The sequence below is a fragment of the Vipera ursinii genome (genome assembly GCF_947247035.1).
Source record: "Vipera ursinii genome assembly, chromosome: 9".
In the NCBI taxonomy this organism is placed as follows: Eukaryota; Metazoa; Chordata; class Lepidosauria; order Squamata; family Viperidae; genus Vipera; species Vipera ursinii.
The window spans coordinates 12,823,426-12,837,786 of NC_139523.1; the positions used below are offsets into that span (position 1 = coordinate 12,823,426).

A 14,361-nucleotide genomic window follows, 5' to 3' on the forward strand; every position below is an offset into this window, starting at 1 on the left:
TTGCCAATCGCCTGGCTGACAGTGGCGGGCTCGGCTGCACTGCACTGGAAGCACAAGGCAGAGGTGCCCTGAAAATGGACTGGAGGGAAAGCAGAGTAGAAGGGAAATCTGAAACCATCCCCCCCCCGAAAAAAACACCTCCGGACAACCTTTTCCCCTCCTTTCTGAACGCCCTGATGGTCCCCCGTGAGGGATGAGGGGGGCAGCGAGAGAAGAAGGGCGCCTCCTGCTACTGGGGCTTCGATCGGTACTTCATTTTGGACGAGTGGCGGGGCGTTGGGGCGGCTGTGCGGGATGAGGCTGGACTGCATGGGGCGCTTTGTTTTGGAAAGGGGCACAGCAGCCCTGGCAGTTTTTCAAAATTCCGTAGCAGTTTTTTTCCTTTGCTTTGGGTACCAATTTGGACAAAAACACAAACACCTTGTGGATGCCGTGTTCCTCTTTCCTCCAGAAGGGGTAGAAGGAAAAGGGTTGGCTCCTTCGCTGGTTTCTCTTTTTGCAATGTTGCTTTTTTGGGGGGAGGAAGGGGGGAGTTTAGCAAAGAGTAGCTGTCAGCTATGGCCTGTTTGGTTAGATTTACAAACACCCTTTTCCAAAGTAAATCCTTCACTCGGCTTCTCTCATGGGATGCAATTCCCGCGGAGCAGCCATTTAAGACAGGGGCGGGGAACCTTGGCTCTTTTATGACTCGTGGACTTCAACTCCCAGAATTCCTGAGCCAGCCATGCTGAGGGGAAAGGGAGAGGTTTCCAAGCTGAGCCATGCTGGCTCAGGAATTCTGGGAGTTGAAGTCCACGAGTCATAAAAGAGCCAAGGTTCCCCACCCCTGGTTTAAGATCTCTGAACTCTGGAGTCAATTTGAAACTTGCTCTGTGGCTGTGATGGATTATTGATTCAATCAATAATTAAAAGTTAGCATCTACATACCCATGAAAAAGAAATATCTTTGGGAAATATTAAAAAGGCAGGAACAATAGGAAAAGACCTAGAAAACCTAGCCCCAGAAACCAACCATTACAAATACGAAAGGCTCCTCCAAAAGAAACATCCATTTCCCTTCTCTTAGAAAAGTCAAGCCAAAAAAATAAAAGTACCAGAAGTGTTTTTTTAAAATTCTCTCTCTTCCTCCAGAGTTAATAGTTAATAGCCTCTGGCAGACAGCCAAGAAACATGAAGCAAAAGAAACAATGCAGTGATAAGTGCTAGCCTTGAGCAAACTAAAAGAAAGCTGTTGGTCATGTTTCTGACACCTTGCTAGGCGACTGGTGATGCTCGGATATTGCCATATCCTAAAAGTGGTACCATGGGTAAAAAGGTTCAAAAGGCCTGCTTTAGAGGGCGGAATTGAAAGCAAGTACATGATATTTCTCTTGGATATGTTACCTGTATGAAGATAGTATGTTAAGAGGGGGTGGTTTATTACAAGTTCTGTATGTTTCAAGGACAGGCAGAGGGGCAGACTCTCTCTCAAAGAGCTTTTGGTCCTGAGTCGTGGAGCTCTTAAAGGCTTTCCTGGTGTTAATACCTTGCAATGACACTATGAAGAAAAAGTAATGGGAAAGAAAATAGTCATTCGAAACCCAAGTTAATATTTTTACAAACTTTTTGCCACATCCCCAGGAAAGCTTTCAACAATAAAAAAAAAATTATGTTGTTTCAGAAAGGACTGTCAGAAAGCGAATTGTCCAAAACCCAGTAGAGATTATTATTTACCAAAGGACCCGAACTGTTATGGAATTAGTTATCGTATTCAAAGTAAAATACTACCCAGAGATCATGCAGTTTCTCTCTTTTCTTCTTGCAGTTTATGAGGCAATTCCCACAGTGTAGCAAATTTATCTAGCAGTTTTGGGAATGAAGCAACAAATATTATCAAATATGGCTGGGTTCTTTGAAACTTTTTTTTTTTAAAAAAAAAATCAATATTCCCATGGGCAATTAATTCCTTGTTGCCTCCTGGATCCTCTTCATTGTTAATTACGATTTTGATAGGATTTTTTGTGTATATGCTTGTCTTTAATTAAAAAGAGAAAAGCATGGAGAATCAGTCCTCTCTAAACAAAGAAGATTGAAAAAATATATCCTGGACAATTAGCAGTTAGCAATGTTATAAAATGATTATTTAGCCAATCAAAAAGTAAAGTATTTCAAACAGCTTTAAGTGAAAAAGAAACAACTCTACAGATGCTGGGACAGTATCTTTTTGTAAATCTAGACCAGGGGTAGGCAACCTCGGCTCTTTTATGACTCACGGACTTCAGCTCCCAGAATTCCTGAGTCAGCTATGCTGACTCAGGAATTCTGGGATTTGAAGTCCATGAGTCATAAAAGAGCCGAGGTTGCCTACCCCTGATCTAGACTAATAAAATTCAGGTCAATATGGTGCTTCCCCTCCCTACTCTTACCAGTAATGCAATGGATGCAACAGATTGGAGTGTCCAACCTTGGCAACTTTCAGACTTACGGACTTCAACTGCCAGAATTCAAACTTCCAACACCCCTGCAATAGAAGCCCTTTCCTTCTCAAAAATGTTGGCAGTTATCCCGCACACTGGACACAAGCAGCTGAATTCTACGGTTTCATCAGAAGAAAGGACTGGAGAGGATCTCAAGGCAAGGAGTGCTTCTTTTGAACATGGCTGCCCTTTCCTCTGTACCAGTGTTTCTCAACCATATCAACTTGAAGATGTGTGGACTTGAATTCCCAGAATTCCTGAGGCAGCACGGGGGAATTCTGGGAATTGAAGTCCACACATCTTCAAGCTACCAAACTGACCCAACACTGCTCTATACAGAGTGGTAAGCAAAAAGGCATTCATGCTTCTGACTATTATGAAGTGACTTCTCCTTCCATAACAAAATAAGGCAGGGTACCGCTTTTATACAAGAATCTCTTGGGCAAGCATGATGAAAAACTTGATGGTCAGCTGAGACTGCTGGGTGACTCAGGGTGATTTTCCAAAGTCTCAAGACAAAAATTGGCTATTGCTGCAGTTCTGAATCATGATGTTCTAAAAATATAACGTTTTATGTACCTTCTTCCTCCTTGGGATCCAGCTGAGTAACTTTCACCTGAAGGCGATCAACTCTCTCAACTAAAGAGCTGACTCGAAAGCCAAATGTGGCTGCTTGCGTAAATAGCTCTCCGAATATGTCATCTGCAAACTTACCTAGAAAAAGAAAAAAGAGGCACAGAAATTGAAATGCTTGAAAAAAATTCCCAGAAAAAAGATCAACAGTAAAGTCATTTTTATGCAATTGCCCCCGCAACCCCTCCCCCCCGTGTGGCCAGGCAGTCACAAGTTGACCTCAGTGAAATGAGTCTTTAACTTAAGCATATGCATAATTAAGTATTTTTACTGCTTTTATTCCCAGGATGCAATTATAGAAAACAATACATTTTCCTTTAAAGCTAGAACATTAGTTAAAAAAAAAGCTTCCATAGAAACACTGTACACATGGTACTTCCGTACGTTAAGCTTATTTATGGTCTCAAACTAATAAAGCATAAAATACAATACTTAAAAGCACAAGAAAAGCAAATCCGAAACAAACAGTAATGAGGTACCAATTGACTTCTGCAAGCTATAGCTATTGCTACAAATTGACAAGACCATCTTTCAAAATAAAAGGAAGGGATACCGAATTGGTAGACTTATTAAGTAGTAAGAAAGATAATCACGAGTCAAACTGTAGCATCACAGCCAATCAGCTATTTACAACCAAAAAATAAGATTCTCACAAGCTTAATAATCAGATTTACTGGTAGTATAAAACAAGTTAGATTACAACAATCTTGGCAAGTGGATATGTTTATTTTCTGCCATTTATTAAAGTGGGCATTTGGGCACCTCCCAATTGCCTGTTCTTGCAATGTAGAAGTGGCTTCCTGTTTTCCTGATAAAGAGGAAATGCACAGATATTCCAGACGTGCAATACTTGGAAACCCACCGTTCTCTTTCCTAAGAAGGCCATTACACATACGGTGGGGTCTTTTTAGCTTCTAATATGGTCTGCGGGATAAAGAAAATATAGCTCTATTCCACTGTCTTCTGGAAGCTCTAAAAGACTGACTTCATTACATGATGCCCAGAGGAGGTCCCATCTCTCTGCTTTCCTTCACACTGGGTACAAAGTCATTTATTATTTGCAGGTGGCAGCACCAGAAACCAAAGCAAGGTACTTTCAAGGTTGAAAATAATGTTCCCAATGTTGTATGGGAGATTTAATGTTTCTACTAAATCAAATGAAAGGTCTGGAAAAGAAACTTCATGGGGAGCGGATATTAAAACGGTTTAAATAAATAATTAAAACAAATTAAAGTCTACAGGCAAACTTACGGAACACCTGAAATTTCCTGGGGCCTCCTGAGAAGCCCACAGCGGCATTCAACAATTTTGAAATGCCAGCAAAATGAAGGAAATCATTTAGTATTTATTCAATTATATTTATATTGATGGGCTCGTTTTCACAAAGACAAGATCCTAAGTGTGCGGCAGGAGAAGCAACGATGGTTAGCAAAGACTGAAAAATGTGGAGATATATAGTGAACAGCATTAGCGTGAATTCTTTTTAGCCAAGTTTCCTTCACCCATCCTCACCTTAACTAGTTCAGCATAGAAAAAAGACAGCATTTGTGTAATATACCTATGTATACCATGTATTACTGTGAGATTTTGAGTGTGCACCTATCTAGAAAGAATACCCAAATGTAGCCTGCAATGTACTTTGTCACACAGTACTTAAAAAGGGTTGTCTTTCACACTTCATAGTGCCAAATTTGCACTCTATTCTTCGTACAAATGTAATTCTCCCTTGATGCTATCACCTTTGATTAAATGCAACACACACTATTTTATTTGACTCACTGTTTGTATTTCTATTGAGTCTCTACACCTTAGGGAATTAGCGGATCTCTGGGGATCCACAGGTGAAATAAATTGTCAACTTTTTCAATAAACCCTTTTATCTTGAAAAAAAATGCTTTTTTCACCAAACTATCCCCTAAACTCTGTAACTGCACAACTGTCACATATGAAAATAAGTGGTTTCTCAATCCATAAAGTTCTCCCTGTGGAGCAGGGAGAAAGACAAACTCAGATAAAACGTGCTACATCTCTATAATTTTTCTGGATTAACTGCAGCAAGGGTATATGCACCATTTCCAAAACAATCTAGAAAGAGTAAGGCATAAAGGTTTCGACACTCTTCAATCATACACAAGTTTTAATAATAAAAATATCATAATCAAGGACAGAACCAGATCTGCCTCATCCCCATTTCCTCAAAAATGCACAATGATTTCAGAAAAAGGCTCCTTCCACAATTTTCATCAGACAGTAACATCCAAACTGTTCTGCTGATATATTTCAACCTTTTCAAACCTCAAGAGTTTAAAGCAGCATTTTATGTACATGTCAAACTGTCTTGTATACATATTTGCTTTGCAGACAGAAATACTGCGGTTCCTTCCAAAAAGGGTGGGGAATAGAAAAGACAACAGATCTTCAGCAGGGGAAGAAGCAACAAGCCCCCTTTATCACATTAGCCCCTTGACTCACTATAGTCATTATTTGGGACTGCACAGTAGAACAGATGTGGTAAACCTATTTCTTTTTCAAACTGATCTGAACTACTAGTGTCAGCATGGGCATGTCTACTGAGTGATCTGTAATAGTTCTGCAAGGATGTTTGCAGTTGTTTTAATAGTAAAACAAAAGATTTTCCACCAACACAGTATGAGTGTGAATGTGTTTGAATTCTTTTTTCACAAAGTCTGCAATCAATAATATTTTATTGTGCTTGAATCTTGGTGTCTTGTGATACTCACTGCATGAGATTAGACTATATTTCTCAAGAGTAATACTGCTTCATTACATCAGTAAAATGCAAGGCATTGAGATGATTGCATGACGGTTGTATAGTAAATAGTCTCCTTTGCACAACTGATCCTATGAAATGTATAAATTTGTTTCTATGATTTTCCTAATCCTAATTATTATTATTTTTTCTGCTGCTTGGACAGAGATAGCATATAAATAAAGCAGACGAACAGCACATTTTCTTTACAGCTTGTGCCATGGACACACAATGTGCCTGCAACTTTCCACTCTTCTACAAACGCTGGGATATTTACAGCACAATCTTATGTACGTTTATGCAGAAATGTTTCCCTTCATTCAACAGGAAATTCAAATGCATGTTCACAGGATTGAAGTTTTAAACTTCAATATGCGCATTTACATATCCTTGCATGCATATAGGGAAGTCTGTGAGTAAGCTCTATAACTTGCAGGAATAAAGGCTTTGAGTTGTGCTTCTAGAATGATTGTATAAAGCAATCTTTCTTCATCTACCCATCTTCTGATATCTGGACTAAAACTAAATTCCTGTTAGGGAAGAATGATTGTTATACAGCAGCATGTCCAAAAAGCTATAATACTGCAATCAGGTTGTATACAGGCAGTCGTCAACTTATGACAATTGAGCCCAGAATTCTGATTGTTAAGTCATTGTGGTCCTGTTGAATCACCACATAAGTAGACTCAATCTTATAATTATTTTTCTGATGGTTGTTAAGTGAATTGGGATGGTCATTAATCTAATCACATGGTTAAGCAAATCACAATTCTAGCATCTTTGCTAGAAAATGGAAAAAACATTGCAAAGCTAAGGTGTGCAGGTATGCTGCTAGAAGCCACAGATGGTGGGTAAGGGTGCTACTGAATACAAGATTCTTGGCATCTCATACTCCACAGCAAAGGTCCTCAGAAGAAAATCAGTCGAAGCAACTTACCGGAGCAAGTTGCGACCTTCCCTACAGGCTTTCCCATTGACTTTGCTTGTGGGAAGATGGCAGGGAAAGTCACAAATGGTCATCATGTTGGATGCTGCAACAGTCGTAAGCACCGGCTGGTTGCCAAGCACCCAAATCATGATAATGTGACTGTAGGGATGCTATGATGCCTAGAATTTTGAGGACTGGTCATAAATACCACTTGTTCAGTGCTGAGGAGGATGCTAAGGAACCATCAATTACAGCTAGTCCTCAAATTATGAAATTCACTGACTGTTCAAAGACACATCAGATAATCCTCATAATATGAGGACTATCTGTAACTGATGGTTCCTTAGCACCCTCAGTCATCTTTAGAGGCTCTCCTCTAGGTGTCCTCTGCCATGAAATTAGGCAGAGAGGGCCCTGCTTGTGAAGAGTTTGCAGAGGATAGCATACCAGGCACTTGCACTGAAGGGTATCAACGCCAGGTTAAGACATTCTTTTTCTTCTATAGGAATAGTTAAAAAAGCAAACATTTTTACAATCAGCTTTTGATTTTAAGTGTTCATATTATAATGAGATTTTTGTTCTGTATGGTTTTCATTAAATCATTCCTGCTCTGCTTGTTAATTCATTTTACTATATGATCGTTTGGCATGCTTTAAGTAACTATAATCTGCTGAGAGAATTCTAGTTATAGGGCAATTTGGAAATATTAATAATCTTAAATCACCACATTTTTTACCAACTTGGATAGAATCACTAATTATTTATTTCAAAGAGTAAATGAAGTATGTTTAGTAAATCATTTTAAAAAATGAAGTCTGCTAGAATAAGGTAACACTTCGGTTGCAAAAATTGCTGTGGCTGATTTTTCTTATTACTTCAGCCCACCTTTTTCTCAGCTTTTATAGGAAGATATTGTCCAACCAGATTAAAACTATACCCAACTAATTAATATTCATCTGCAGACATATTCAGCAAGAGAATAAATTAAAATTGGGGGATTTCAGGTACGCAATGAAGCTTCAGTTCTAATCATTAAATTGCTTCATGTTCTGACAAAATTCTGAACACTGAAATCTGAACAATGCTTATCTCAGGTTTTACTCCAACTATCCTGTGCATTCCTCTCAAAGAACATTACACGGAAGATCTTTTGGTACTGAGAAAGATGGATAATAAATAAGTCACAAGGAAAGAGGGCACTGAAAAAGAATTGAGAGTCCAACAGCTCTTGAGACCAGTTTGCTATGGTACTTACTCAAACTGCCCAGCTGTCGAATGACATTTGCCAGGGTGATGTTGGTCGCACATTCCAGCTCATTCCGAACACTGGGCAATGTCTGGCGGCACAGGTTTCTTGGCTCAATATTTCTTGTTACTAATGGCATGGTGGATCAGCTTCAAACAGGGTTCTGAAAGATAAAGAATAATCCCCAAACAGGAAAAAGATTATATGGCCATAGATCTTAGCAACATTAGAGATACATTGATTTTCCTTCTCATACACTCTATCATAACACAGTTATGTATCCACTCTCTCATAACCTCTATGAGATATTCTTTAAATAAACCTATTTTTAAGTTGCCAGAAGGAAATAAAGCTTGATAGTTCCAACTCCCACCAAAAAATGTCACTGCTGTAACCTGTCCCTTATCCATTTATTCAAAACTATAAATGGTTTTTAATACTGTTAAATATTTTCAAAAACTGTTCTTATTTATTAAATCTATAAGTTGCCCATCTCACCACTAGCAACTCTGGGCACTATAAAATTATGAAAGACCAATGTGAACCTTAACACAAACATTTTAGCTGGAGGAAAGATAAAAATTTGTCATGCTAGCCAAACTGGAGACTCATGAGAAAACAGGAAGTGTTGATAGCTGACCAGGCAGCTTACTAACAACTGCTTTTTAGCCAGTGGAATGCACCATTTCTCCTAAATTCCCTCATGATGGAAGGTTTTCCTACTAATACATTTTACTGTACAGAAGAACACAGTAGGCAATGGCCTATCACCATCAGATAAATGCCATACCTTTTGAAATTATGCTAGCTCAGAAAGATTCTGAAGGACAATCGTGTTTGCCTTTCCCAAAACTTTTTTTATCAAGGCATCTGTAATTCAGTTAACCTAACACTTAAAGAAAACATTTATTAATAAATAACATTAATTAAACAAGTCAGTTGGTAGGTGGGAGATGCCTAAATTGAATTAAATAAATATCTTACAGCCACTAGGGATAAAAATGTCAAAATACAGAGAGAATGATACCCTTTTGACGTTCACTACCTTTCTACCTACTATAAAGCTAACTATTTGATTCTCAGCAATCATAAAGTATTAAAGTGCCTGTGTGCTCGTGCCATTCATCTTCAAAAGACACCGATATTTCTCTTCAAGAATTTGCACTCTGTTGGAGAACACAGCCGTGTGTTTATGAGCTGTCCAACTAGTGAAAATAAAATATATCGCGTTTAATTAGCTAATTTTCAAGGAGGAAAAGGGAACCCACTCCTCTCTGAGGGTAGGCAGCAAACAGTCCTACTAAAGAAGACAGCTGTCTTGTGACAAATGCTCTGATCTGCTGTGGGATGGAATTGGGAGGGGGGGGGAAGCAGGAAGCTGACAGCTTGGGGAACATGGCTTCCTGTCACCAACAGCAACAATCCAAGACTCCCTTTTCTTTTTTTAAGTCGGCTGTTTATGCTTGACTTTGAACCACCTTTTTATAGTCTCTGTGGCAGCTGGCAGCTTATCTCTGAGGTGCAGGAGTCATTCCTGAATGCTTTTCTATCAGGGTGTTAAGGGACAGAAGCTGATTTAGCTTTTGCTAATTACCTCCCAAGCCAAAATCTGAATTTCCAAATTTGACCTACCACTGCAGAGGAGTCCAAGATCTAGAGGGTACAGAACAATATCCAAGGTTTTATGTGTAACATAAAGTTACAGGGGAGTGGGGGAGGGAAGGGAAAACCCCTAAAATTAACAGTCGGAGCAAAGAGCAGCCAGGAAATCTTAAAATAAATTAATTTACCTCTTACCAAGTCATCCTATGCTTGAGTATTCCAGAGACATATTGTGCTCATAATCACAATTATTAGGAACAACTTCTAGTTCTGATTTTGTAATAAGTGGATTTGGTATCATAGTATACAAGGTAATGTCTCACTCAATCCTTATGTTAATTCTGCAATGTTGCTTTTACTAAACTTTTAATTGGGAAACAAGTTAAGTAAGATAATATTTCAAGCTACTACAATGTTCTTGGCAAGTCTGGCTCTGAACCTAACTCAAAGGTTAGCTTCAAATGGATGGTTTTCCCTACGGTGATTAGCTTCAGAGAAGGATTAGCATCCTTCAGATGACACACATCTGGCTTGCTAAATGTCAGCTACTGTTATACAGTATGTTGAAAATGGAATATCATACTGAAGAGATGCACAAATGCAGTCTTTGTTAATTCTTAGAATCTGCAAAGCAAACCTAGGTCACTGTTTGAAAAATATAAAAAATTATCTACGAAAGTCTCATTGTGGTAATCTATTTGCCTGTTTATACACTTAAGTTAGCCCAAATGGTGCATTATCTACAGCATAATTTTTTTGAATCAAGGTACTTAAAATCCACTAACTTAAAGGATGCATAAAAAACCTGGGAAGTTTGGTTTAACAAAGCAGTAAAGAACAGTTGAAATGTCTATTGAGACAAAAGAGGTAGCAGCAATACAAAAGCAGAAATGGAAGTGCAACTGTAAGCACATACCAGTGGAGTAAGAATATCACAAAGCCACCAGTTATATAGAAAGAACACGGAAGAAAACCGCACTCCTTCATAAATGAAAGGAGAAAGCCCCAACTTTATGAAAAATAAGGTGAAAATAAAGTTTTTCAGCTGGGGATTATGAGAAGTGAAATCCAAACACCAGCTTGGGAGAAGCTTGATACAAACTATGAAATGGACATCCTCTTAAAATTATATGATCATGCATTTTCATCTCAGATCCTACAAGTAACAGCCTTTCTGTCATGTGTCAGCAGGCTATATTTCAAGATATATATTGATACAATGTATAAACTTAAATGTATCCAAGACTTCTTACACATGGCTTATGAAACATGCTTGGTACTATAAACAGAAATGTGGGAAGGAGAGATTCACCACTTGTGTACAGTGCATATTTGGCTGGAAAAATGTGCTATCATTTGTATGGAGATACTACTAACATTTCAGACTATACAAACAAATAGTAGCTTGTAAAAGGTTCAAACATCAAAAAGAGGAGCGCCCAAAACCTAATAAAAGAAAAGTACCTCAGAGGACTCTCGTGTTCCCGTGAACAAATCAGGATTTTTTTTCACTGTCACAGATCACGAAAGTGCTCATAGGAGGATTAATTCAGGTAAACAATTCTTTTAGTATGTTGCTTTGTTGCCTGCTTAAAATTTAACAGTGAACAGTGAAAGGAAGGAAACGAACAAGAGCCCCACCCTCACCTAAATTAACGGCAAGAAAAGCTTCAAGTAAAATATTTCTGAAGAAGTTGACTCCCAGTCTTGTAACTGCAGTAGAAAAACTCCCCCTTTTAAAAAACCAAAACAACCCCAAAACAAACCCACCCACCCCCCAAAAAACAGAAGCAAAAACAAAACAAAACCAAGAGACAATATGTGGGGAAAAACCTCCAAATCAGCATCAGTACCTCTAATGACATACCACACTTTAATATCAAGTATCTTTTAGGATATTTATCTAAAACACTGCTATAATGATTTTGACAGCAATCCACCCTATAAGTTAAAGAGGGAAGAATTCTGAGCTCTATTTAGATGTGTTCCTGAACATGTCAGCAATTATACCTCTGGTTTAAAAAGTATAGTTCCCCTTTGGACTGTCAGAATGTTTGCATATCTTTGTTGCTGAATGTTATCAGAGGCTATGTAGGTCCCAATGGTATGTAAAAGGAGTCTACTGAGCCACTAAGATCAAAGTTGGGTGTTTGTTTCATTAATTTCCTAATATCATTCAACATATAAGGTGTGAAAAATAAACTAGTTCCTTAGATTCATTATCTGGGTGAACTATCTTTAAATGCAAAAAATTGCAATCAAATGCTTCCTGCTACCAGTTTCTTGCACTCTCTTATGTAGAAATATTGGTGCATTTCTCCGAGGCAAACTAATTTTGTAATTAATGTGAGGGTTTTCTAAATGAATTGTTGGTTCAAGTCCTATCACATATGTTGGATTTAAGTTGGAAATCTGGAAAACCTCTTTTAAGTGGGTGGGGTATGACCCACACTCGGAATCTCTGTGATGAAAATTTTATTGAAATGTTAATATTTTTTTTGTAGGGCAACCCCAGATTAGCCCTGGTTGTTAATGATGTACTTATACAACTGGTCCAGACTGAACTGGGGAAGTGTGGTTGTTGGCTCACCAGACGTAAGATGGTCTTTGCTTATGATATAAATTGATCAAACAATCAATGAAAAATCAGGACTCATATGAAAGTCTAATAATTTTGTCTAATAACAAAGACATGCAACAAATTCAGAAAATCAAAACGGGAAAAATACTGTTTCAGAAAATTGTAAAACTGAGTAGAGCAGTGCTTCTCAATCTTTCCTTCATTACTCAAAAATGCTTATCATAAAGTCGTAAGTCACTTCCTTCAGCATCGTTGTAACTTTCAACAGTCACTAAAAGAATGCTCATAACTCAAGGACTACCTATATATAAAAATAATATTACTAAAGGATTTTTATGTCATTTCAATGTTATCAGTAATTTCATTAATTTTCATCTTACTTGGAATACTTGGAAGATTCTGAATATATTTTAGTGCACATGGCAACCTTTAAGTCAATTTAAATGTACGGTACCTGTTGTGATGGGCAATGGATTCATGTGACATTAACCAAAGAAAAAGCACTTTTACACAATCTGAGTATGGAAAACACCGGAGTAGAGGATGAGACCAAATAAGATGGCCACACGACTGGTGAGCTATTACTTGCCTCAGCTCCTGCCCACCTAGCAGTTTGAAAGTATGCAAATATGAATAGACAAATAGGTGCCACTTTGGTGGGAAAGTAACAGCATTCTGTGCACCTTGGCATACAGTCATGCTGGCCACATGACTACAGAAATGACAATGCTGGCTCCCTCAGCTAAGAAACGGAGATGGGAAAAAGGAAAACCTTTACCTGGGATTCAAAACAGGATCCAGAATTATGCTGAAAAATGTACCCACAGCTGTTGAGCGCAATTATGCATCTTTTCAGTTCTCCCAGGTCAACTAGAAGCTGGGAATAGAAAGGAGTAGGATGAGAGGACAACAGTGGTGGAGGCAGAAAGTAGACACCCTTCTTCTATACCAGGCATGTCAAACTCGCGACGTCACGTGACGTATTGGGACTTTTCCCCCATTGCCGGCAATGGGGTGGGTGAGGTTTCAGTGTGATGCATCCGGCCTGTGGGCCGGCAGTTTGACATCTCAATCCCTCATGCCTTCAAACAAATACCTGAATAGGGACCTTGTTAAAATATCTGCAGATTCACGTAACAAAACTAAGCACTACAATTTTCCAGCTTCTTAGGGACAGTTTTTCATAATATCCACTGGTGGATCAAACACACCAGAAGATCTAGGGGGAAAAAAAGGGAAAAAAAAGAACTAAAGTGCCAAATTTTAAATTTCTATCAGGCCACCAAATCAGAAATCTTATTTCCTTTAATCAAGAAAAGACCAGTTGTTATTTCTGGTGTCTTAAGACAGTGAGTTCTCTCAGCAGTTAGCAATTCCTCTGCAAAATTGCCAGAAAGAACAATTTCAAGTAATTCTGAAAAGCCAGGAAAAGGGAGGAAATTATAGATATTAGAAAACTTTAAAAGGAAGATCCAGAAGAAAATTCTGTATCCTGCCAAAGGAGGATTTGTAACCTACCTAAGAGAGAAGCCTCAGCAACAAGCACTGCACAAGTAATTATTCAAGACACCATTATTATATCACATATCATATCCACCTATAATAAGCACTTATACTTTGCCATTATGTCAAATGCAGATTTATGTCATTTACAGGCAGCTATAGCTAGCAGACAAACAATAATTGGAAAAGAGAAACTATGGTTTTAAATCATTCTTTCCTTCTCACCCCGCCCAAATTATGACTTCTTTCTTTACATACTGCTTAAAGAGCTCAGAGTTACAAAACAGTAGAAATGCTAACTATACAACAATTAAATTGTCCATAAGACAGGCAGATATAAAAACAAAATAAACTGTGAACTGTCCAAAAAGACTTTAATTAGAGCTTTTCTCAACAACTCAGCCTTAAATCATTTCCTGCTCATAAGAATTGACTCATACATAGTCTTAGTTACATTTTTCTTTTAAAATAAACTTCTTTATAGAACCAAGGACAGACTAATTATTCCTTAATGCCCAAAGGTTTGTATACATGCATGAAATTTACAAAGGTGTTATTGCAGGTTTAACCCTTTGAAGTTATTTCCCATAATCATCCAACATATTCAAACTTGCAATAAAAATTTATTTATTAATGTATATT

The 14,361-nt window shown here is 38.1% G+C and overlaps 1 protein-coding gene across 7 annotated transcripts in view; it reads right to left on the bottom strand.

Annotated features, from left to right (window-relative positions):
• Window positions 1-14,361, bottom strand: part of WASF2 (WASP family member 2) — a 48,329-nt gene that overhangs the window by 27,359 nt on the left and 6,609 nt on the right. For 5 of the 7 annotated variants that reach the window (XM_083369862.1, XM_083369863.1, XM_083369861.1 and 2 more), the window contains exons 2-4: window positions 8,043-8,196; window positions 3,036-3,170; window positions 1,384-1,537 (exon numbers count right to left, since the gene is read on the bottom strand). In XM_083369862.1, the coding sequence (XP_083225988.1) occupies window positions 1,384-1,537; window positions 3,036-3,170; window positions 8,043-8,172 (419 nt within the window). In that variant the 5' untranslated portion in view covers window positions 8,173-8,196. Of the gene's footprint in view, window positions 1-1,383; window positions 1,538-3,035; window positions 3,171-8,042; window positions 8,197-8,823; window positions 8,848-12,994; window positions 13,094-14,361 lie in introns of those variants that run through there. The other 2 variants (XM_083369864.1, XM_083369866.1) reach the window with 2 other exon arrangements.